Source organism: Triticum aestivum, chromosome 1B (assembly GCF_018294505.1).
Source record: "Triticum aestivum cultivar Chinese Spring chromosome 1B, IWGSC CS RefSeq v2.1, whole genome shotgun sequence".
NCBI lineage: Eukaryota > Viridiplantae > Streptophyta > Magnoliopsida > Poales > Poaceae > Triticum > Triticum aestivum.
The window spans coordinates 2,117,789-2,142,385 of NC_057795.1; the positions used below are offsets into that span (position 1 = coordinate 2,117,789).

The window sequence follows — 24,597 nt, forward strand, 5'->3', positions numbered from 1 at the left end:
GACAAGATAATAGTAACTGAATGTTAAACATATATGTGGGGCTCCCCCCCCCCCGGTACATAATGTGTAGGTGAACTAACAGGTGGTGTGAACTTTTTTTTCGAGAAAGGGTGGATTTTATAGGCTCAAATGGAGCATCAAGATGATACATCACACTCAACACACACACGGCCTCTGCATAACTAAGATGCACACAGCCAACCCAACGCGCACACACACAGAAACACACTGTCAACTAGCGATGTCATAAAACCAAAAGCTATGTGCAGGTGTGGAAAAGGGAAAAAAGAAACAAGAAATAAGCCCCAAAGCGATTAGATGAACGATCGAAAAATACAACTAAGACCATATCCGCACAAACCATTGACAAGGATCTTCAACAACAACGTCTTCACGAAGGAAGCGACACTCAAGCGACGCCGTCACCGGATCCAACCACAAAGGTCAGTTTCATAGTTTTTACCCCGAAGAATCATTCCGAACATATCCGAGCAATGCCTCCAACAAGGTAACGACATAAAAAAAACATCGCCATTGCCAGGAATAACCACTCGGGTCTCTCCTAGGCTTTCGCCCCGGAGCTCGAGACCAGGCGCACATAGCACCACCATCCAAATCTCACATGTGTTGTCTCCACCGCTTTTCCACTATCCGAGCAGCTACAATTGGATCGCCACTACTCCACAAACAACCTTCTGCATCAAGTCATTGTCCATAATTTGGAACCCACCACTGAAGTCAACCACCGGATCAGGAGATAAAACCTTCCGAAGTCTTTTTGGTGATGTCGTGGATCCGTATGAAGTCGATGCAGAACAATCTACATATGCCACCATCCGGCCAATCGGATCTAAATCACCTCATTCATCCAGCACATCACCGCAGCCCCAACAATCCACGGACTACGTGGCCGGAGCAATGCCAAGACCACCGTTGCCTCAACGACCACCACGTCGGAGCCACCACCACAAATCGAGGGAGGTGGGCGCTACCATAGACGAGGGCCGCCATGCATGAGGCATATTTGTGACTGGCCGTAGCTAGGTCGGATCTTGGAAGACGTCAGGTGCAGCTTATGGGGAAACAGATCACCGCCACCATGGCCACTGCCAGTCCGCGACTGCATCTGACACCAGCCACCGCAGACCACGACTCCATCTTAGGGAGGAGGTCAGGGGCGCGTGCAGCAGGCTAGGGGATCAATTTGCCCCGTCGCCACCATCCGCCATCGCAGGACCTTGCCGCCACCGCAGGTCTGCCCCAGCGCCGCCCACATCGCCACCTTGGTAGCACCACCACCAGCACTAGGGCCCCCGCCCTTGCTCCCAAGATCCGCTGCCTACATGCTTCATTTGGGGCCGCCGTGCCTTGCCGGCTGGAGCGCACCCCGCGCGAGGGATCTCAGCGCGAGAAGACATCCCCGCCACCTCCGTCGGCCAACCGGGCTTTGCCTGCTGGTGTCCTCCGGCGGCGGCGGGGGAGCTGATGGAGAGGACGGGGTCGGCGGCGGCGGCGGCTTGGGTTTCCGCCCTCCCCCTCCCCCCTCCCCGTGAGCGATGCGAGCGGTTCAACACCTATAAGGTGGTGTGAACTACACGCAACTCTTCATTAATTTCACACAACAGTATGTGCAGACACCTAACATTTCGTCACAGCTGCATGTCATAAGACTACCCATAGTGGGAATAACATAGGTGGTAACATCAGACATCTCTAGGCAAAATAGATGATGTGGTGAGTAATTAATGAGCAAAGAGAGGCATGTGGTAACAAAGCTAGTTACTATAACATCACACATACCAAGATAAGATGAGTCTATAACCTAATAAATGAAATGTTGCATGACAGCTCACATATGTTACTCCCCACTATAGTGGTAGTAACATAGACTAGTAACATGCACCCATTGTGACTAGTCTAACCCCCCCGCTTGTTAAATGTTTATCGTCCCAGCTTGTCATTGTTGTGGTACTATTATGGCGACGGTGGTGCTCTCGTGGTGGTGATGGTGTTCCTTCTGGTGCAGGTTCTGCAGCGCGCCGTAGCTAGTGCCACTCATCTGGTCCATGACAAACGCGCCATGCGACCGCACCATGTTGCCCGAGTTGGCCATGGAGGTGGGCCAGTGCGCGGACATGGGCTCCCTCTTGGTCGGGTCTGGTGCGGTGGTGGTGAAGATGGATCTAGGGGAGGCGTTTCTAGCAGGAGGAAGGGTGGAGGAATGCGTTGGAGAGGAGCTGCTCATGGCTGATGCTGCCTGGATTGAAGGAGGACATGCACCGATTCGGCCTCGTGAAGATAGAAGCACGACGGCGACGGCCAAGAGAAAATCCATCTTGGAGGTCATCGGCGGCCTTCTCTGGGGAGGAGCTCACTGCCGCCAGCAAACTTCACGCGGCCATCCTTGCCATCGTCCATGTCATAGCGGAGGACCACGGCGAGGCACACATCGGCCCATGTTCGGCAACGCCATTGGCCACCCACGTCCAGATCAGTATCGGGGAGGATCAACTCCTACACCGGGAAGTAGGACTGTGCACCGTGAAGACCACCACCATCAACTAGGCTCCGGTTCTCGCTCGTCATCGTCCTCTTCTGCGGAGAGGAGGAGGAACGAGAAAAAAGTGGGGGCAGGTGGGAGGAGAGAAGGGATTTGTTTGGCTGCCGGCTACCTCTTGAGCATGCGTTGGTTTTCCCTTGAAGAGGAAAGGGTGATGCAGCAAAGTAGCGTAAGTATTTCCCTCAGTTTTGAGAACCAATGTATCAATCCAGTAGGAGGCTACACGCAAATGCCTCGTACCTACACAAACAAATAAGAACCTTGCAACCAGCGCGATAAAGGGGTTGTCAATCCCTTCACGGCCACTTGCAAAAATGAGATATGATAGAGACAATAAACATTTTTGGTATTTTTATGATATAGATTGGAAAGTAAAGATTGCAAAATAAAATAGATCGGAAACTTATATGATCGAAAATAGACCTAGGGGCCATAGGTTTCACTAGTGGCTTCTCTCAAGATAGCATAAGTATTATGGTGGGTGAACAAATTACTGTCGAGCAATTGATAGAAAAGTGCATAGTTATGAGAATGTCTAGGCATGATCATGTATATAGGCATCACGTCCGCGACAAGTAGATCGAAACGATTCTGCATCTACCAGTATTACTCCACACATCGACTGCTATCCAGCATGCATCTAGAGTATTAAGTTCATAAGAACAGAGGAACACATTAGGCAAGATGACATGATGTAGAGGGATAAACTCAAGCAATATGATATAAACCCCATATTTTTATCATCGATGGCAACAATACAATACGTGCCTTGTTGCCCCTGCTGTCACTGGGAAATGACACCGCAAGATTGAACCCAAAGCTAAGCACTTATCTCATTGCAAGAAAGATCAATCTAGTAGGCCAAACCAAACTGATAATTCAAAGAGACTTGCAAAGATAAGAAATCATACATAAAAGAATTCAGAGGAGATTCAAATATTGTTCATTGATAATCTTGATCATAAACCCACAATTATTCGGATCTCTACAAACACACCACAAAAAGAATCACATCGAATAGATCTCCAAGAAGATCGAGGAGAACTTTGTATTGAGATGAAAAGAGAGAGAAGAAGCCATCTAGCTAATAACTAAACCCGAAGGTCTGTGGTAAACTACCCACACTTCATCGGAGAGGATATGGTGTTGATGTAGAAGCCCTCCATGATCGATTCCCCCTCCGGTGGAGCGCCGGATAAGGCCCCAAGATGGGATCTCATGGGTGCAGAAGGTTGCGGCGGTGGAAATAGGGTTTCGTGGTGCTCCTGGATGTTTTCAGGGTATATGAGTATATATAGGCGAAGGAAGTCGGTCAGGCAAGCCACGAGGGGCCCACGAGGGTGGGGTGCATGCCCACCCCCTTGGGCGTGCCTCCCTGCCTTGTGGCCGCCTCGTTTCTTTCTTAACGCCCACTCCAAGTCTCCTGGATTGTGTTTATTCCAAAAATAACTCTTCCGAAGGTTTCATTCCGTTTAAACTCCGTTTCATATTCCTTTTCTGTGAAACACTGAAATAGGCAAAAAACGGCAATTTGGACTGGGCCTCCGGTTAGTAGGTTAGTCCCAAAAAAATAATATAAAAGTTCTTAGTAAATCCCATTAAACATCCAAAACAGGTAATATAATATCATGAAACAATAAAAAATTATAGATACGTTGGAGACGTATCAAGCATCCCCAAGCTTAATTCCTGCTCATCCTCGAATAGATAAATGATAAAAACAGATTTTTTGATGTGGAATGCTACCTTGCATATTTTCAATGTAATTTTCTTTATTGTGGCATGAATGTTCAGATCCAAAAGATTCAAGATAAAAGTTTAATATTGACATAAAAATAGTAATACTTCAAGCATAATAACAAAGTAATCATGTCTTATCAAAATAACATAGCCAAAGAAAGCTTATCCCTACAAAATCATAAAGTTTGGTCATGCTTCATTTTCGTCACATAAAATACTCCCATCATGCACAACCCCGGTTTCAGCCAAGCAATTGGTTCATACTTTTTAACGCGGTTCAACTTTTTCAACCCTCACGCAATACATGAGCGTAAGCCATGGATATAGCACTATGGGTGAAGTAGAGTATGATGATAGGGATTGTGTGAGAATACAAAAAAGGATAAAGTTTCACATTGACGCGGCTAATCAACGAGCTATGGAGATGCCCATCAATTGATGTCAATGCGAGGAGTAGGGATTGCCATGCAACGGATGCACTAGACCTATAAATGTATGAAAGCTCAACAAAAGAAACTAAGTGAGTGTGCATCCAACTTGCTTGCTCACGAAGACCTAGGGCATTTTTAGGAAGCTCATCATTGGAATATACAAGCCAAGTTCTATAATGAAAAACTGCCACTAGTATATGAAAGTGAAAACATAGGAGACTCTCTATCATGAAGATCATGGTGCTACTTTGAAGCACAAGTTTGGAAAAAGGATAGTAACATTGTCCCTTCTCTCTTTTTCTCACATTTTTTTCTCTTTTTTTCCTTTTTTTATTTTGATGGGCTTCTTTGGCCTCTTTTTTTTATTTGGGCTTCTTTGGCCTTTTTTATTTGGGAGATACTGGACGCAGCAAGAGGACTCTTGACAAGTTACGAGGATGTTGTAGCCACAGGCCAGGGTGCATGTCTGTAGACGAACGAAACACGTCGTTATTGTTGTCGTCATTAGTTTAGACACTAGACTGGATCCAAACTGACTCTTCATGCGACATGGAGCAATGTATCACATCGATCACAGGTAGGTGTTGATAGACAGGTCGACCAACCAACCACGGCAAAATTGTTGGAACTTCTTGCACAAGATTACTATTTAGGGGAACTTAAGGAATAAGTTTTCATAATAATTTTGACAGGGTCACTAGTTTATCAGCTCGTGCACCCTCACATGGTGTCTTCTTTGAAGGTGTCGAACCCTTAGTAGGAGAGAATCTTGAGCGAAAACGAGCCAAAGATGGACACTCTATTTTCAACATCGAGTCAACCTCGTGACTTCGACTCACTTTTTTTTCGAGAAGGAGGATGACCCTGCCCTCTGCATCTGGGAGATGCATACGGTCATTTTATTGATTATTCTCGAGAACCTTACAAAGTATAACAACAATATGCCTGAATCCGCCATCTTGGCAGTATCTGCCACTACTCCTATCCAAATGATGAAGGGGTGCAACCTGGGCCACATACCCATACCTCTCACCTAAGCCTAACATCTAAAGCCGGAGGCCCCGACCGAGCCATCTGCCGGGTACGGGGCTCAAACAGGTCTGACGCACTCACATGTTTCGCCGCCGCCATCTTCCACTAGTCCATCTTCAAAGCAGATTGAGGTGACAACCTTGGCAGGTCATCCGCCATCAATGCCACCACGACGCCAAACGACGACCTCCACCTACACGAGCCTTGGCAGGTCCTCCGCCATTGACGCCACCACGACGCCAGCCGACAACCTTCACCTACGCGAGTCCATCTCCAAGCAACGGACGTGAATCCATGATAGGAAAGGGTTGCACCACCGCCGTCTCCCACCACCCACAAGCGCCACCCAACCCCAAGGTTCCCAAAGCGGCGCCTTCAAGAAGGGAACGACGTCGTGAGCACCGCCGTCGCCCAACAGAGTTAGGGCTTTCGCCCGGGAGACCTAGGGGGAGGTTTAGTGAGGAGATCAGTCCATACCGACGCCTCCAGGAAGGGAAACAACGCCCTCAGGCGTCGCAGTTGGCGCAGCCGGTGATGGCCGGCCCGGGATTTCGCCCGAACTAGATCTCCACCACCAGCAGCACCACATGTACAGAACCGGCGACCGAGAGGAAGCACGGCCCGACCAGACTGGCCCGCACGCTGAACATGGGAGGAAGGGAGGCGCCAGATCGCGCACACCGACCGCCGCAGAAGCCGCCGCCGGCCGCCAACGACCATCAGATCCCGTCGCCCGCGTGGTCAGGACACCAGATCCACCACCCGCACGGCTGTTAGCCGGCCGTGCCTTGCCAATGGAGCCGCCGCTCCAGATCCGGGGTTCCCCGCACAGAAGCAGGGCAACCGAGGCCTCGCCGCCACCATCTTTGGCGTCCCGGGCTTGCCCGGCGGCTGCCTCAGGAGGCGGCGAGGGAGGGGGTTCGGAGGAGGGGCAGCTAGGGTTCGGAGGAGGAGGCAGCTAGGGTTGGGAGGAGGAGGCGGCTAGCTCCTGGAATTTTCACATGTATAGATTCACGCCTGACTTCGACTCACTTGAAAGGCAAGAAGATGGAAAAGGACTATGCATCTTAATTTCCAAGAAACAACTATATTAACTTAGCCAGTAGGCAAGATGCAGTATAACTTAGCTTTCTTTCAGAAATTTTGACATCCAATTCATTGAGTGAAACTGAAACCTTACCTCCACACCTCACGGAACCACCTAGCTAGTAGTAGGACATTTCTGGCCGCTAGAAAAATAGGCCTTGTCACAAGTTCATCAGCAGATGTTCGAGTAGTACAGTACGTTGCTCTTTGTGAGGGCACGCTAACATCAATGCTGTTTCCATACAGCCGTCATTGGCCGTTGTCGTGATCCTTCTGCTCAGTCGTATCTAAAACACATCTAAACTTGGCCTAATTCCAGTAGGAAATTCAGGTGGGGAAATCGAGGAGAAAGTACTATTTCTAACCATTTTGTGAGGATTATCGATGGATTTCTTGACATTGCCGAGAAATGACAAACAAATAGAAAACGGTCGATGAAGATACATTTCCACCAAGATTAGGCCAGTTCCCCACCCAGGCTTCAGTTCTGAATCTCCATCGGCGGCGGGCAGAAGCTTCAGTTTCAGCTGGCAGTGCAAATGATCTTTCCATCATGCTGAATTCAAAATGGGAAGTACGTACGACCACCAATGGAAAGTTGTAGCGAACAAAGAGCCAGCAAACAAAAATAAAAGCTTGGCTTTTGCTGACAAATAAGCAAGAGAGGCCTGAATTATCCAACTCCTTGGCATGCATTACACAGTGCACTGATTAAATAGCATTCACCAATCAAATTAAACGGTACTGCCCACATTATTACAGATCAGAAATAGTACTGAATAGTATACAGAATTCTCTCACACTCACTCACAAATAGTCATATGAAACACTAGTCGGCCATACACGTCTGGTGCACATTGAAAATCACAGTGCACAATAAAACAAGCACATGGAAAGTAAGAACAAATCCTGATGGCTCCACATTCCTAGCCAACCTTCTCTTCTTTCTTCTCTTTTTTTGCGGGAAAATCTAACTAGAATTTTCTTCTGAGGCTAGCAAATGGATGAAAAAACATAACAAAAGTTAGTAGCAGATCATCATGACACAGCCCATTTTTCATGATACAAAAAAAAGAATGTAGAAAACAGGATTACAGTCTTACATGCTGGGTCTTCAAATCTTTGGTCGGGGATGTGCTTGATCTTCTGCCAATTTGGATGTCTGACTGTTTGACACGACTTCGTGAACTCACCACTGCAGTATGCAACACAAAACTTCTCAAGAGAACGGGGCAGTGTTGGAAGCGACCGGATATTCAAGCACCCTTCGATTTGTAGTTCCTTGAGCGATGTAAGGTGCTCCATATTGCCTGGTAAGGCATCCCAGTTGCACCGACCAAGCCAGAGCACACGAAGATGAATGAAAGTCACAAGTTCAGGACCAGGTCCCGGTTGGCTCCATCCACCCAAGACAAGTTTTTTCAGGTTCTTTGGGCCACCTTTCTGCTTATCCACCATCCAATCTGGGTACCTCAAGCTTTCATATTCTGCAATAATCAGTTCTTCGATACCAACAGGAGGGCACAGGCCCTCAAGCACCTCTGCTTCAACTTCTGAGCTGCACCTTGTACCATCATCACCCCATTCCAACTTCAGTTCCTTCAACCGATCCTTGGCACCAAGATTGGCTTCAACAGCTTCCTCCTTGCTTTTAACATTTTCAAGGCCATTGATTGTCAGGCTGCCGCGAAGCTTGTTTAGGTCCCTAAGCTGCTTTATCTCATAACCCTGCTCATTCCTTACTGTGAACCTGCTGCTTGGTAACGCTTGGAGTGAGATAAGCCTGCCTATGCTCGGACATTCCAAGTTCTCACAAATTATGTACCGCAGGTTGATAAGGTTATCAAGTGTAAATTCCCAAATTTGGCCATGGCCATGACGACCAAAGTCCAGCAGCTGGATATGGTGAAGTTTCTTAGTTAGTGTGCTTGGTAAAATTACGGTGCATTCGAATGTCCTGAAAGAAAGATAGCATAGGTCCTTTAACTGGCCAATGGATTCTGGGATCGAGAACTTCTTGGGTTTGGTGATTTCAAGATGTTCCCGGCTAAAAGCAACCGCCAGTACCTGCAATTTTTGCAGCCGCTTGCATATATTGTCAATGACGTTTTCCTCAACTGTAGTACCCTTTTCAACAACATAAATTATGAGTGTTTGTAAATTTTCCAATCCAAGGATCTTTTCAGTAATCAATTCTCCATCATAATTCTCTACAAGAAGATGGCAGACGTCTTGGGGAACATCTCCTTTCCATCCTTCTCCTCTCTGACTCCTTGCATTCTCGATTCTGAAGCATTCCGTTCCACTAATCTTGTCTAATAAATCATGCAACAAGTCAGGAATTGTAAACCAATCAGGCCATTCTCCTCCTTGCTGAAGAAATGAGCATGACACTAACTCCTGAAAATAACTCTCAGCTATATCTTCCATGTCCTCCGTTGCACAACTGGTCTTTATAAACCCTTGTGCTACCCACAAGCGAACTAACACATCCCTTCTTAACTTGGATCTCTTGGGGAAAATACTGCAATATTTGAAGCTTCGCTGGAGATCTGGATTAAGTTGTTGATACCTCAACCAAAGAGCACCCATGGTCTCATTCAATATTTCCGGATTAAACTGCTGATAATAACATGGAATTAGCACTTTGGATGAATAATATAGTGATATTTGTCTATGGAACATAAATTTATAATTTAATTTAGAATGCTTGCATGGCATTAGTATGTAAAATATGGGTGCAACCAAATGTTCCCAAGAGTCCAAAAACAAATACGTTTTACATAGATACAAATTTGTGCTCATTTCGTGGGTGCAAACTTTCACGACAATATGAACTATTTTGAACTGAAAAGAAAAAAAAATATGTTTAAAAAAAAGAACTTTCGTGAAACATTTCTATCTACAGAATATTTATGTTGTAAATAGGGAAAACTTTGTTTTTGCCACTCTAGGTTTTGACCACTTTGCTTATGCCACTCTAGAATTTGACATTTCACTTTTGCCACTCTTAGTTTTTGATAATACATCACAATTGCCATTCTGTGGCAAAATCAATAATTTAAGAGTGGCAATTGTGATACATTGTCAAAATATCTTAATATACCCATGATCAATAGACGGCCCAAATAAAAAAAACTCATAGGAGGTTGATAATCTATCACCGACTCCGGCCATATCTATGCACCGAAGGTATGTGGTTTTGGGCCATTGGATGGGAAAGTGTCCCGCAAGATTCATGAATAAGTTGGGATATATCATATTTGTAGCAATAGCCTTGTATTGTACGAAAATCTACCTGCACTTTAGCCCTTCGGGTTCCTGGTTTCTACTATTGTTGCAAAATAATCGTTTAATTCTCACCCATAGTCCATTTAAGAAAATTAACCCGAGATTTTATCTCATCTAAAATTTAATAAAACTTAAATGAGTTTCACCATCAAGTTTCATATCCAAAACATGATGAAACTGATCACGAAAAAAAAACAAGTTAAATTTGATGAATCTTAGTTTTATATATCAACCGTAGTTTAGAAAAATTGCCACAAACTGTGGTGCAAGTTGATTTTAATTAAATACAAGCTTTTTAAAAAAATATGTCAGTTGTCAATTGATCATGTCCATCACTTCATCATCCAATGGTTGCTAATGTATGTGTGCATCTGATAAACAAATTCACTTGGTGAACTAGATATTGTCACAAAGAGGAAAGTAGGACATCTTAAAAATGCTCAAAACATAAATACATTAACATTATATTGTTTCAAATGTCTCACCATGACAAACATATAGGTTCAACTTAGTCGTGTATCCAACATTGTTAATTTTTATTATTAGCTATTGAGGTTTCTTAGCTCGTTCTTTAGGATGACGTCTAATTCTTAATAGATGCAGTAATGATGTATTCAATAAGTTTGTAAATAGATATTTTCACATAAATACGTTGGTAGAAAACAATTATTTATTTTACTATTAATAAAACCATGGTGAATCTAACAACATTATTTTATTCTAGTGCTTCTATTTGTTTGGCCTACTTTTGTTTTCAAAGTCTTAGAGGTCATGAGGGTATTAGAGCTTGTCTCTCCTAGCGCATTAGGTGTATCATGGTACCGCTCATTTGTAGCATTTTTGGCCTGTTCAAATAACCAATTAAGTATATTTCACTTCAACTACTGGATTGTAGCAATAAAAGCGCAAATGGAGATGCTTCTATGTACACAAACTCTCAAGATTATGTTTTGTGGGAGGTATGTCCTCCACGCGAGTGATTTACCTGCTGTGAAGTAATCATGCTATTTTCAATATATCCATTTATAGTTTCTCTTCCATCAAGGACACTGATAATATGTTGTGTATCTGGTCTCCTTGCCGGGTTGAACTCCATGCACTTCATTGCAATCTCAGCACATACTCGTACCTGTTCCAGTTGTACATCCCGTTGTGGTTTCTCCAATATGGCACTCCAACTTTCAACTACCTATGAATTATATTAGTGTATTATTAAAACAAGAGACATCTTATGCAACACAAAATTAATGTATGTAGTAGTACATATATACGAGGCCCATAAATTATGTTACCAGCTGATACAAAACCCCATCAGATAACACTTCGAACTACCAAACAAAAATTCCCCAAGAACTTAATTAAGGTGCGCTCTGGTTTCTTCTCACATGGTATCAACTGAATTAATAAAAAATATGCATCCCATGAAATCTGCCATGTCATGTGAGGGTAATGGAATTGCAAGGACATAATTTTCATCAACTAGACTTAATGTTTGTCTAACCAACTCTTCATCCCATTGTCCTGTAGATCGATCAGTAATGTCACAAACTTATGAAAAAGTTGTCCACCCCTTGGAGTAATCAACTTTCTGCTATTGCAATTAGGTATCCATGCATCATCCCAAATGCTATTTTTTACCATCGCCAACTCTCCAAATATATCCTCGAGCCTAACAAAGAGTGGTACTTTCTCTGTCGTTTCGGCTTATACCATGCCAAATGGGATCATCGATTGGTAGGAGAGGCGATGGCACGGGAGAGAAGCAAAGTCAATCAATAATATATGGCGTACAATTTGGCAAAATGATGTGCCTAGCTAAGGTAAAAAATGCATATGACATGCTCTGCATGGAAATCTTCTAGGTCATGTTACTCTAGCAAACCAGCATATTAAGGTTCTTCCACAATGATGGCATGTAATCAAGGAGCATCATAGGCTTGCCCATGAGTAGAAGACATACAAGATAACGTAGATAGCTATGGTTGTACATGTGGTAACATAAAAGTATGATGTAGCTATTATACCCCAAGGCTCAAGTGATTAAAGGTCGATGGTCGAGGCCCCCTCATGGCATGATTAATCTTAATGTCGATGATGCTTTCGATAAGGACATGCTACACTGAGCAGCAGGTGTAGTTTTGAGAGATTCCAGGAGCTTTCATTGTGGTGGAAACCTAAAGATTGACATGTGTAGTAATGCACTAACAACAGAGGCAATGACGTTGCGCTTTGGATTACAACTTAAACAGAAAATGGGTTGCAACAAAATGGTCACAATCTCCTACAATTCTAAGGTAATTGAGACCATGATCAATGGCGGAAGAACCTCAGGTCCTGTAGGGCATACTTTTATACGATAGTTTCCATATCTTATACGAATTTCCACGAACACTGGGTGAACATTGTAATAGAGAACCCAATTATGTGTCACATGTATAAGCTAAGATGGCGATATCGTCAGTGTGAAGATCCCTTCTTTGACCAATGATGTAGCAGTTATCACTATCTAATGAATACAGATACAAGGTAAAAAAATATGCATCAAAATTCAGGTTATAGATAACTTGGGCATCGGTGATGAAATGGTACAACCACTCTCCCGCAGAAATAAGCTAAGCATTATTGTTCTTACATGTGCGGATATGCAAATTGACACTTTCTCCTTCACAAAACGAATTTGTATAGAAGGTATTTATTCTAAAAAATATTACTCATCAAACTATATATTTTTGTTGGATTTTATTCATGTTTTAAATATATTTTCATCACTAAGTATCAATAGTCCCTCCGTAAGGAGCATTCTCATTTTTATTCCATTTGTAAATCATGGTGTTAGACCAATGCATAAAAGTTGAACATAAATGTTTGAAAGTGCATATTCGCACCTAAGTATGTTTTATTTTGATGACGACAAACTAAAGGGACTAATAAGATGGCTATGTGTATGAGCAGGTTTTACTCCCATGAGCGAGTGGTGTCGAGGATCGATGACCCCTTAAAACTAAAGGGCTCAAGGAGGAATTTCCGGCAAGCATGTCCACCACTTACCGGGGCTCGACCGCTTGCATGGATAGGAGATGGGTAGAAGAATGGAACTCGCTCACTACAATGCCATGAACTCTGTCCATTGCGACATCATGTCTTAATAGGAATGATAGAATACCACATCAATGAAGTGTAACATCTATTCACGAGGTTGGTATCCAAAGAACCTCTATGTTAGGTGTGCTGGTCCTCCGACCAAACTTGTTGTCGGGTGCGCCACGAGTGAGGTCAAAGTGTGCAGCAAAGAAAAGTGTTGGTCTATGGTGCCAGTCTATGTCCCAGGTGGTATCCTGGTATAATGGACGTGAACTGGTTGTTATGTTGGGTGTTATACCCACCCTCATCTTCCTAGAGCTGGGTTTCCATGTTGGACTAGGGGAACGGTGGAAATGCCAAGATCGTTTCTGACTCACACAAACCATATTCCCCGGTGGGCTTTGTGGTTAAAAGATCAAATTTAGGAAGAAGAGAAGGAGCGGAAAGAAAATATGCTCAAGATAATCCTTGCCAGTCGGCGTTGAGGTGTCTGATTACAAATCACCACCCACAATATAAACTTTGGAGCCGCAGAGGACGAAGCCCAGCTAGAGCAAGATAGTTGAGAGGCCACAAAGGTACCCATACTTCGTAGTATGTTCGTACGTGACCTGGTGCTACATGATCGGACCCTTCCTTCCCTAGGAGAGGATAAAAAATCATGGCCCTTCATCCATTCTCTAGAGTCAACTTATACATTAGCCATGCGTTACCGACTTAGATTGGAATCAATTATCACATGTGCTTACCTCTCACACAAGATACCATTTCCATCAACCCAAAGTCCAATGCCAAATGGGAAGGAAAAATCTAGGTTAATATGCAATTTTAGTGTTGGCCGGAGCATCATTGCATGAAACTTTCGCCTTCAGGGTAGTTGTTTTCACATGAATCATCTAGAGTTTTCACTGCCCGTCTTGGGCCAAAATCAAATGCAGACACTTCGACTCTTTCTCTGGTGCTCTTTGGTTCCACTGCGAGTGCCTGGTCAAATGTGTTGGAGGCTCAAGTGTCCCTTGTTCCTGGCTAGTGTCTGGGTTGCGACGTGATGCTAGAGGCAAACACTCTCGCCTTCTATCTATCTTCTCTCGGGGGATCTGGAGTCTCCGAGTAATTCAAGAAGGATCCTTCCGGCCTAACTCTCAGACCCATAGCTACCTTGCTTGACTGGGTTTGAATCATCCGTAGGTGCCAACTTGGAGCCTGTGTATGTGTAATTTCTGCACAAAACAACTAGTTTTTTTCCTCACTACATATACGCCACAATAACCCTTCGGGGTAGGTTGACCACTCCATTCCATACATTTTAGATCCATGGTTGAACTCCCTACCCTCTCAACTCTAATTTTTTATTCCTTGAGATATTTGTGCTGGATTTGGGAGGAGTTAACACTAAAATAGATATGCGCCCTTCCTCTCTCACTAACCATTTTCTTGATTTGCAAAATTCCAAGATTATTACTTTGATCTAGTTCCTCTTGGAGGTTGAATAGTCCCAAGCGGTAAGAATCATCAGTGAGGAATCAATTTATGATTTACCCTGCTGCTTGTAAAGTATTGAGGCCACCTAAAGGTCTACCACAAATGATTTAGCATCGTTGTTATGGTGGTGGCTCAAAGATAGTAAGATGCTATCGAGTTTTCTTGAATTTAATGGAAAATAGAAAGATTTGATGATGATCAATCATTCGGTTAAGGTGGATCTCAACCAATCAATTTCTACTATATACGTACAACATTACAATGGTTAAACTAATTATTAGAAATGCAGGATAACCAATATGAAATGCTAGAAAAACTAACGCGCTGAAAGGATTCCCTCAGCGCCGAGGAGCCTTGGTGGCATCGAGAAACTTTGGTGTCCTGACACCTATCCAAACGGTGATTAGCTCCCCTATAAGGAAGTGAACATCGGAATACTTCTTTATCTCCATGTGTCTTCAGTTACTTCTTATCTAATCTTGTTTACTTTGGTCCCTTGACCTTGCAAGTATCATATAGGTTGTGCTCACCTTAGTTTTATTAGGCAAACTTTATATTTTGCAATGACTATTCTAAAGGAAAGAGAGCTATATTTTGTAGACACCTATTCACCCCCCAATTGCATCCTACACTAAAATTTACATCTAAAATCATGATTTGGTCTGGTTCAACATGCTAATTCTTTGGATTTTGAAGTTTTACATATTAGCATGACATGATAACACTTTGGATGTAGTTCAACATGTCTTTTTTCCATCTATGGTTGAACCAAAGGAAACCTCCTTCTCAAAAAAAGGTTGAACCACCACTTGACAAAGTGTGGTTGAGTTGTAGGCATAGTTTAAAAATGGAACGAACTGTCCGTTTGAATGGAAAAGACTAAAACCGGCGGGCCCGTCTGTTCATTATGTTTCACAGACCGTCCCACCATTAGATGGGTGAAACCAGCTGAACCTCCCAGTTTTCTGCAAAATTGGTCAATAAACTTTGGTAGGTGAACACAATGAAGCCCAAAAATTATATTGGGAAAAGAGGGATTGAAAACCCACACTTGAGTCATCCGCCGTACCCAAGCCAATAACCACTATGTTAGGGTCATTTTGATGTCTATTATGAGGACACAACGCTATTTAACCATTTTCAGTACAAAATTAGCATATACTACCTCCGTCCGGGATTTTAAGTCCCGTGAGCAGGTTACAGGCGTCCTGAATTAGAGGGCCGCATGCAAAACGCTCGACCTTTTCTATTGGCTGGTTCTCGCGGTAGTTATTGCCTACGAAGGCACGCAACTAGGTGAGCAGATACTCATGTGCATGCAGCCAATGCATTCTTTTAGTTTAGCGAGCGGCCGCAGGAAATTAACAGGAGGAGCAAACGAATAATCAATGGGACAAGGAGACAGAGGGATTTTACACACTATGGTTGGTCAGACTCTTGCAGATTACTATGCACTGAGGCGTCTTGGTACACGCGTTTTGGTCTGGGGGGCCTTTAAACCCGGACCGAGGTAGTACTATATACTATTAATTATATTTTTTATGATAAAAACCATAAAATGGACCGGTTAACCAGCAGCCTAATCGGTGAAAACCTGAATGGAGAGGCCCACCGGTTCGGTGACCATTTCGGGTATTTTAAACTATTGTTGTAGGTGACTTCCATCTACTAGATGTTCAAATCCTAGTTTCAAATATTTTTCACGTCGTATAAATTCTAAGTCTTTAAATAAAGATATAAGTTCCATGGTGGTTAATTACTAAAAATGAAAGGGAGTGATATTATGTTGCATCTGAAAAGAGAAGCAAGTAATGTATTGGTTTTGAAGTCAATCCTTATCTTTAAAAGTGAACCTAAATCGTGCTTACCTTGTTAACATTATCATTTAGATCCAACCTCTCTCCTGTCAGTACCTCCGCGATTATTATACCAAGACTGTAGATATCAAGCCGGTGTGTGATTTCACCGTTGCAACATTCTGGTGCAACATAACCCCTGCACAATAGATGCGTCCGCGCTGAGTAACGGAATAAAAATGTGGAACTGTCAGGAGGCTTAGCAAACTTACGGTGTTCCGCGTATGTGTACAGTAAAAGTCTGGCTCTGCATTGGACGAAAGCACCTTGATAGACCAAAATCAGTAATTTTTGGTACCAAATTATCATCCAACAATATATTCTCTGGCTTTAGATCTAAGTGGACAATATTATTTTGATGAAGACAATGTAACCCCTGACAAATTCCTATTATAATTTGATACCGGTATGTCCAGTGAAGTCCGCAAGATGTATCTACGAAGGAGGAGAGGATAAAGCAAGCCGAGTATTATTTGACATACTTCAAGTCTATAGATAGTACATACGTGGTCATTATGTAAAAGAAGATAGCATATACATAGTGATATGTGGGATACTGAACCATGTGAAATTTAACGATGAAAATAAAGGATAAAAGAAACTTTGCGCCATATGATCCTACCCGTGATATACCCACGAAGACTCCCTTTAGGAAGAAACTCGAAGCAGAGCAACCTTTGTCGTACATCGGCCATGACCAATTTTCCTTCGTACTTTAACATACTGCCTTGCGTATCAGCACAATATCCCAGAAACCGTACTATATTTTTGTGCTTCACCATCATGAGACATTCAACTTCACGGAGGTACTCCTTCTCATACTTATACGTATTTGACATCCTTTTTACCGCCACGGTCCTATTCTCAAGAATTCCCTACATCGATAAGATGCCTTGTCAGCAACAACTTCAGTTTCCAGATAAAGTTTGATTAAATCCTTTCCGCAAAAAAAAAAGTTTGATTAAATCCCAAGGCAGCTCAGAGTTACTGTACCTTATAAACCTCCGCATATCCACCGGAGCCAATATTCAGCTCAGGAGAGAAGTCATTTGTGATTTCTTTGAGAAGTGACAGTGGCAGCGGCTGGGGCTCTGCCGTTTCATCACATAGCATGGACTCCAGGTCCCGTGGTGTGATAATAGATCGGCATTCCATTTGCAATTATATGTCACGGTACCCCTGAAACAAGAGCAAGCGCATTGTTTGTCGCCCTTCTTCATTTCCCATAGGGAAAGTTGTTTGCTTGACAGCATATACGAGTTGTCAAATCATAGGCCTACTACTAACTCTGGTTGCAGTTTTGATTAGTAAAAGAAACACACAGTCTACCTCCTTAAGATGACGGAGCGTAGGCAATGAGGACAAATTAGAAATGAAGAAGTTTCTGGGTCAAGGAATTTTTTTGTGATTACCTGGCGAGGCGGAGGCCCAGGCTTGAAATGATTTCTTCCAAACTAGGAAAACGGATGATTTCTCAAGCTGTCAAGGAAGACTTCCAGAGATCATGTCCATGTGAGAGAGCATGGGAGAGCTATATTAAGAAACGCCTACCTAGTGAACACTTCACTAATAACTGCAATTTTTTTAAGAGCAAGCTCACCGCTACTGCTCGTGGTACGGAAGACTTCGCTTTTCCTCGTTGGCTCTGTGCTGCAGCTTCCTATGATGGATGTTGCTGCTGCTCAGCTTCTCCTCTTCTTCCTCTACCCGGCGAAGCCGACGACGAATGGTAGCGAGTGCTAGCTATTGTAGTGGTTGGAGTATAGAGCTCCAGGGCTTATGGCGATGGTGGTGAGGAGTCACCTCATTATATTTGCTCTCAACATGTACACCATTTGCTACATCCTGTCAACCTCGTCACTTCAACTCACCTTAATGGCAAAGAAGAAAAATGATGCACCCTAATTAATTTCCTAGCACAAGTTGGAGGATCGAACGTAGCTTTCATTCAGAACTCAATTAATTGATTGAAGCCGACTTCTTACTCAGAGCTTACTGGACTGGCTCTAACTGAGGGACAGCGACTAACTCCCTTCTAGTTTATAATTGTGTGTCTCGGTAATTAGTTTGACAAACGAAATTTTAGTCGTGCATCATAAAAAACCATACCACTGAATTTGTATAAAAAGAAGTTTTTTTAGATCACAGTACACGCAGACCCTACCCCTATGAGCACCTCCGAGAAACTGAGCCGGCATATCATCTTGAGATTGACGAAGTGACCAGAGGCGCCTCGTAGTCGATTGGAACGTCTACTCCCACTGAAATTAATCCAGGAATAATGCGAGCACCAGGATTTGAACCATGGTGGGCCGGGGATACGACTGTCCTCCTAACCATCCAAATATAAGTTGGTTCGCTAAAAGAAGTATTTTATTGCATATTTTTCTGAGACATTTCTTTTTTCTTTTCACGACGGGAGGTCAAGACCCCCCGACCTCTACATCACCGTGATGCACACAATTGTTTTCGCTAGAGTTGTTTTCTCGAAACGGAGGTTTGGACCCTCAGCCTGTGCATAATTTTGAACACAACTATTTTCACTATAGTTATTTTCTTGAAAGGAAGGTCGTCACCATTGGCCTCTGCATCATTGTGATACACACAAATATTTTTACTATAGTTGTTTTTCGAAAGCAAGGTCAAGACCATTGACTCTGCATCGTTGTGGTACACACAACCATTTTCACTACACAGTTGATGCAAGACAAGGAGGCCAATGTCATATCATTCTTTTTTGTTATTTTTTAAAGGGTCCAGTATGACAATGCTATGTATGAGCTCAGCATTCGGTTTTTTAGAAGGAAAGGATTAGAAACACAACATCATATAGTCTACACGTCTTTCCTTCTAGGTTCATAGTGCACATTTGTCCTAGGTTCAGAAAAAGAAAGAAGCATTCAATCCAAATGAAAGCATAGTATATTGCATCCATGAAAATATTTGCAAAATATAACAAAACTCATTGTTTAAGGCGGCAGCAGGTATAATAATATTGTGTAGGTTGACTATAAGAGTTTTTTTTTTTTGAGAAAGATGTGCTATAAAAAATGCCACATCAGATTTATGATAAGTTCAGGAGATAGATGACTGATGATAAGTGTTTTCCCGATATAAAACAAAAGTAGGCTACAGATTTATAGTCAGCTGCAATATGGGCAACAAGCTTTATATATTACTCCTTATTCTTTCATCCTCACTATGGGGAGTTCGACATAGTATAAAAAGATTGTGTAAGTGGAGTAATAAAGTTAGCCTCTCTAAAGTTAGCCAGGTATTAGTGACATACTAGATACGGATGTATCTAATACTAAAATGTAACTAGATACATCCGTATCTAGATAAATTTAAGACAAGAATTTTGAGACAGAAGGAGTAGTATATTGTGCATAACTAAACTACTATTCAGTTAATTGAGTGCAGATGATATGACAATGATATTTAACCACTAGCTAACTCCATTATTGGTTATGTCCGCTGTGTTAACCATCCTCACTATGGGGAGTTGGACATGAAACCACCCGTGGGGCCCAAAGATTAATGGAGTCGAGTACATGACGTTCAGGGCGTCGCTGGGGAGGCTGGCCGGTGAGATATTAGGCTGGTCATAGTGGGGAGTAATTAACTTAGACTAGTGTCATGCATATGACACTAGTCTAAGTTACTACCTTCATAATGCAAAGTAACATAATAGTAGTATCATAGATGGCTTCATTTACTAGCTCATAGACTCATCTTGTCTTGGAAAGCGCTATGTTACAGTAACATATTATGTTACCACCTCTCATTAATTACTTGCCACATAAGCAGAATTTTCTCGAAGAGCGCTATGTTACTAGCTAAGTTACTCCCACTATGACCAGCCTTAGAGTCAACAACAATTAAACATGGGTGGGGCTCAAAGATTAATGGTGTACTATGAAAAACTGAGCGTGTGAACTACGCAAAGTATTCAAAATGTTTTTGCACAGCTGTACGCGCAGACCACCTAAAATTAACCATCGCTTGTGACATGTTTATCGAGTAGCCATTGAATGACCCCCTTGTCATCGTGGTGGTATTATTATGGCTGGTCGTGATTGATCTGACATCAAGCCATTTTGGTCATTTTCCTGGCCTAATTTCTAAGATGTGTTAAAATACACTCACATCTGTGACCCATGGTTATGGGTACAGGAAAATTATCAGAGGTACCGAAATTAATAATTAACTATATAGGGAATTGAAAACCCAAAACTACTATACTTTGTGACTGCGAATAATCAACATTAATCATGGCTAAAGATTTTTTTTTTCTTTTCTTCTGGTTGCATCCCTGAGCAACCTGCATGAGATTGACCTGAAGATGCTTCAAAGTAAATTACATCAGTGTCTGGCACATGGTTTGCCTTCGCCAGTTGTTTGTGGCTGGATGCATCTCACTATTTCCATACAGTATCTTGTATTAATGATACATCTGTTGCCACAGCGCCCAAGATAATACATATATCCACATCAAATTCGTGGCCAACAAAATGAGAATAAAAAAATAAAAAGTTTCACCATATAAACAGAAGGATCCGGTTGGACATAAAAACTTGGTACATATAGAAAACTATTATATGGATGGGCAACTAGATTGACTACTGATGATATATTGAGATAGCGCCAAAACAGACTCTATTATTGGCTGTGGTCGCTGTGTTAGCCCTGCTCATCGTGGTGGGTTCATGACTTGGAATAGGGAAGTTTGGACATGAAGGGGCCTGTGGGGTTCTATAGCTAATGGAGTTCATTGCATGGCTGTACGAACACGTCCGAGGAGGCTGTCAACCTGTCTGGCAAGATAATAGAGTGCCCATCAATCAAACATGGGTGGGGTTCAAATCAAAAATTAATGGATGGACTACCTGTGCGGTTGGCCAGGTTGATGTGAGTAATGTGAACTGACAGGGCGGCCGGAGGACCAAACCATGAACCATGAACGCACAAGTCTTTCATTAACTTTACACAACTGCATGTGCAGACCACCAAACAGGGCGCCTCAGCTGTATGTCATATATCTTAAACTAGCTAGCTTACCTCGCCAGTGTGCACATTCGTGCTTTTTTTTCTCTTTGAACAGTGAAGGGCACCGAAGGACGCAGAACTTCATTATTCAAAGCGGTGCGCAACACGTCTTACAAACAGGACTCCAAAGAAACTGAAAATTATAGGCAAGTCCCTGATAGTTATGAAAAGGACCCTGAAACTGAAAAGAAAAGGTGATCGGGTCCAAACTGCTCTCCAGTGGATCCAATCATCGCCGGCGCCTGGGACGAACCACTTGGTCCGGCGAGACCTCTGCGGCTGCACCACAGACTCCACTTCAAGCAGCACTGCCTCCCTTGTTGGCATCAAGGACTGGAGGAATAAAACTGGCCGCCATTCAGCCTGAAGATTCAGTGGATCGTTAGAGAAGGCCGGCCAGCCATGGAGGGCGCCGTAGCTTCTCTGAATCCACTGCTGATTGTGCTCAGGATCCCCATCGTCTGCCTCCAGATTCACACCGGAAGCCCTTCTCTCGATCAGGGAACGACACCACCCTGGTCGGAAGCTAGGATCTGACGAGGCAAGACACACTCGGGTAGCAAATTGTTAGCCAATAAACCGTGCGTGTGTGCGTGCACTGGATGTGCCAGCTGCGGTTCTGGCCGCGTGCTGGCCGTGGTGTGTGTGCGTGTGTGTGTATAGGGCTGTTAGAGACCAGGTCCAGGGTGAGCGTGGCGATCGGGAAGGCTCGGCGCGTCGCGTGCGTTGCGGGCGCGCGCGGAGGACGCGGCCAGAGCGAGCTCGGTCGTGGGCGTGAGCAGGCAGGGGCGTGGAGAACGTGTCCATCGTGTGCCTGGGTATAAAACCCGTGTGTTGGTCATTGTAACAGCGAGGTGGTCGAGTTCGAGCTCGCCGGAAATACACAGGAGCCGTCTGTGCGGCAAGGTGTTCGAGCGCCTGGAAATCTTGTGTGTTGCCTCCTCTCGCTTCTTTCTTGTCTCCGGTGATCGTCGTGCTCCGGTGGTTCCATTTCTGCAACAACACAAACTACCCTGGGATCCTCTCCCTAAATCCCGTCCGCCACCGCGACAGCCGGTAGGAAGCGAGAGAGTAACCTCAGAGGTTTGATCCAGTGCCCCAACAAGCTTATTATTGGGGGATTCGCCATATCCGGCTCCTTCCTTAGGCCTCCACAATGGAGGCAGAGCAGAAGGGTCCAGCGGCGACCACCAGAGGCTGCTTGCAAGCTCCAGTGACCAACTCCCCCACGGCGTGACGCCAATCCACAGCACAAGGCCAAACACCACTAAAACGACAAACCTACACCTACTACCACAATAGACAGGAGCAGCCCAAGCTCCCCTCTCATCCCCACTCCAAGCAGCGGCGCCGCCGGAGGAGAAACAGAGAGGAGCCCGGGAAACCAAGGGGACTCTCAACGGGGAGGAGGAAAAGAGATAAAGGGCATTCGTGCTTTCAGGCTCACTCAAAGCTAATTATCTCCAATATGGAAGGTCTATCTTCCGGTTTTTGTTCCCTGCAGCGTATTGCTATGTGGATGCATCTAGTTACTTGCTGGTATTGTAGTAATGTTGGTGGCTTATTCCACCTGTGTCGATGCATCTATTGCTATGTCAATTATTTTGAATCATAGACGACTCTTACAGCACAATCTATGTCAATGTTATGGTGTGAATGTGCATATCCAGCTGGCAATATTTTTAGTTCAAAGCCAGACGTTAGCCTAACAGTCTGTGTATCAGCCACGCAGGCCCACTGGTCAGTGGTAGTAAGCGCCACATCACCAGAGTTGACCCAGTCAACTGGTGAACTGGGTCCGTGGGGCCCAGCCGCCAGCGACTCGAGGTGGCCCACTAGTCAGTGGTAGTAAGCGCCATGTCACCAGAGTTGATCCGGTCAACTGGTGAACTGGGTCCACAGGGCCCAGCTGCCAGCGAATCGAGGTGGCCCACTGGTCAGACCACGTTGGCGGCGGCGCCTGACACTGCTCCGGCGAGGCTTTTCGCGGCGACCGAACGCCGCCGAGCCTCGGAATCGCGCTACGGTTAGCTATTTTGCGTGCGGTTGGTCACGTTAGAACGGGCACTTCGAACCGCGTCCATCTAGCCTACTAGCGCGGCCTGGGGCGACCGGAGTTGGCCGGACGGTGAGGTACAGTGGCGGCCGGAATCGGAACTCGGTGCATCCGTTGCTCCGGAACGTTTGCGCGCGAAGTAAACCTACAGGGAGTACTAGGATGCCTCCCTGAGCACGATGGCATGCTTGCTTGACCATGGCACGGGCTACAACGTTGACGGTGAGCTCTACAGCGGAGCCCGAGCACGACAACGACGGCGCGCTCAGGACAGCGAGCTACGGTAAAAACGCAGGCAACCAGAGGGAGGGGAGAGGGATGGATGCTCACAGTGGGGCGCACGGTGGCCGCTGGTAGCTTAGGAGCGCGGAATCGGAGCGGATCGAACGTTGGCGTAGCGGTGGCCGCAGTTGGGGAAGAAGACACGAGCAACGATGGTGGCGCTTCCCAGGCTCGCTGTGTCGGCAGCTCGCCGGTGCTAGTGCACGTGTCCACGACGGCGACGACACGGGGAGGAGGGAGACGGCGATGGGTTTGTTGGGCTGGGCCTGCACACTGCGCACTAAGGCCCAGCCAACAGTGGCCCTTTTCCTTTTTCGTTATTTCTTTTCTGTTTTTCTGTTTCTATTTCTGTTTTGCATTTCTTTTAGCACTATTTAATTTTTTTAAAATATGAGCCCTGTCCATTTAAATACTAGTACGCAGCATACCTCATTGCCAGAAGGTGACTATTTCATTTGAATTTTTGATTGGAAGTAATGGATTAGAGGGGTGCTGTTTTGGTACTGTTTCTTGATGTTAGAGTCACTTACCTAATTCAATTAATATTGATCTTATTTTTATAGTCACCTTGGGAATATTTTCCACATTATGAACATTTTAGTTCCTGGATATGAACAACTTTTATTTTCACTTTAAGTTTTAAAATCCATT

General features: G+C 44.3%; 1 protein-coding gene across 4 annotated transcripts; it reads right to left on the reverse strand.

Moving 5' to 3' along the window:
• Window positions 1-7,560: 7,560 nt before the first annotated feature.
• LOC123102507 (putative disease resistance RPP13-like protein 1) lies at window positions 7,561-18,474 on the reverse strand. Of its 4 annotated transcripts, none has more exons than XM_044523901.1 (9): window positions 18,160-18,474; window positions 17,972-18,038; window positions 17,553-17,738; window positions 17,182-17,434; window positions 16,772-16,994; window positions 16,572-16,698; window positions 11,126-11,329; window positions 7,953-9,468; window positions 7,561-7,842 (listed from the first exon to the last, which is right to left on the reverse strand). In XM_044523901.1, the coding sequence occupies exons 3-9, from the start codon at window positions 17,712-17,714 to the stop codon at window positions 7,820-7,822; spliced, it is 2,508 nt and encodes an 835-aa protein (XP_044379836.1). In that variant the 5' UTR covers window positions 17,715-17,738; window positions 17,972-18,038; window positions 18,160-18,474; the 3' UTR covers window positions 7,561-7,819. The 4 variants fall into 4 exon arrangements, with proteins under 4 accessions (XP_044379836.1, XP_044379840.1, XP_044379829.1 ...); XM_044523905.1 differs by having other exon boundaries at window positions 7,561-7,836; window positions 7,953-9,471; window positions 18,160-18,353; XM_044523894.1 differs by having other exon boundaries at window positions 7,953-9,471; window positions 18,160-18,353.
• Between the last annotated feature and the right edge of the window lie 6,123 nt (window positions 18,475-24,597).

What these genes read in the sequence shown, in the direction of transcription:
- LOC123102507 (XM_044523894.1), bottom strand. Translation starts at nt 17,714, where the DNA reads ATGGAATGCCGATCTATTATCACACCACGGGACCTGGAGTCCATGCTA. An exon ending in TCTTCGTGGGTATATCACGG is followed by an intron (nt 16,995 to 17,181) that starts GTAGGATCATAT and finishes CCTCCTTCGTAG; the next exon opens with ATACATCTTGCGGACTTCAC. An exon ending in GCATGATTACTTCACAGCAG is followed by an intron (nt 9,472 to 11,125) that starts GTAAATCACTCG and finishes TGTTATTATCAG; the next exon opens with CAGTTTAATCCGGAAATATT.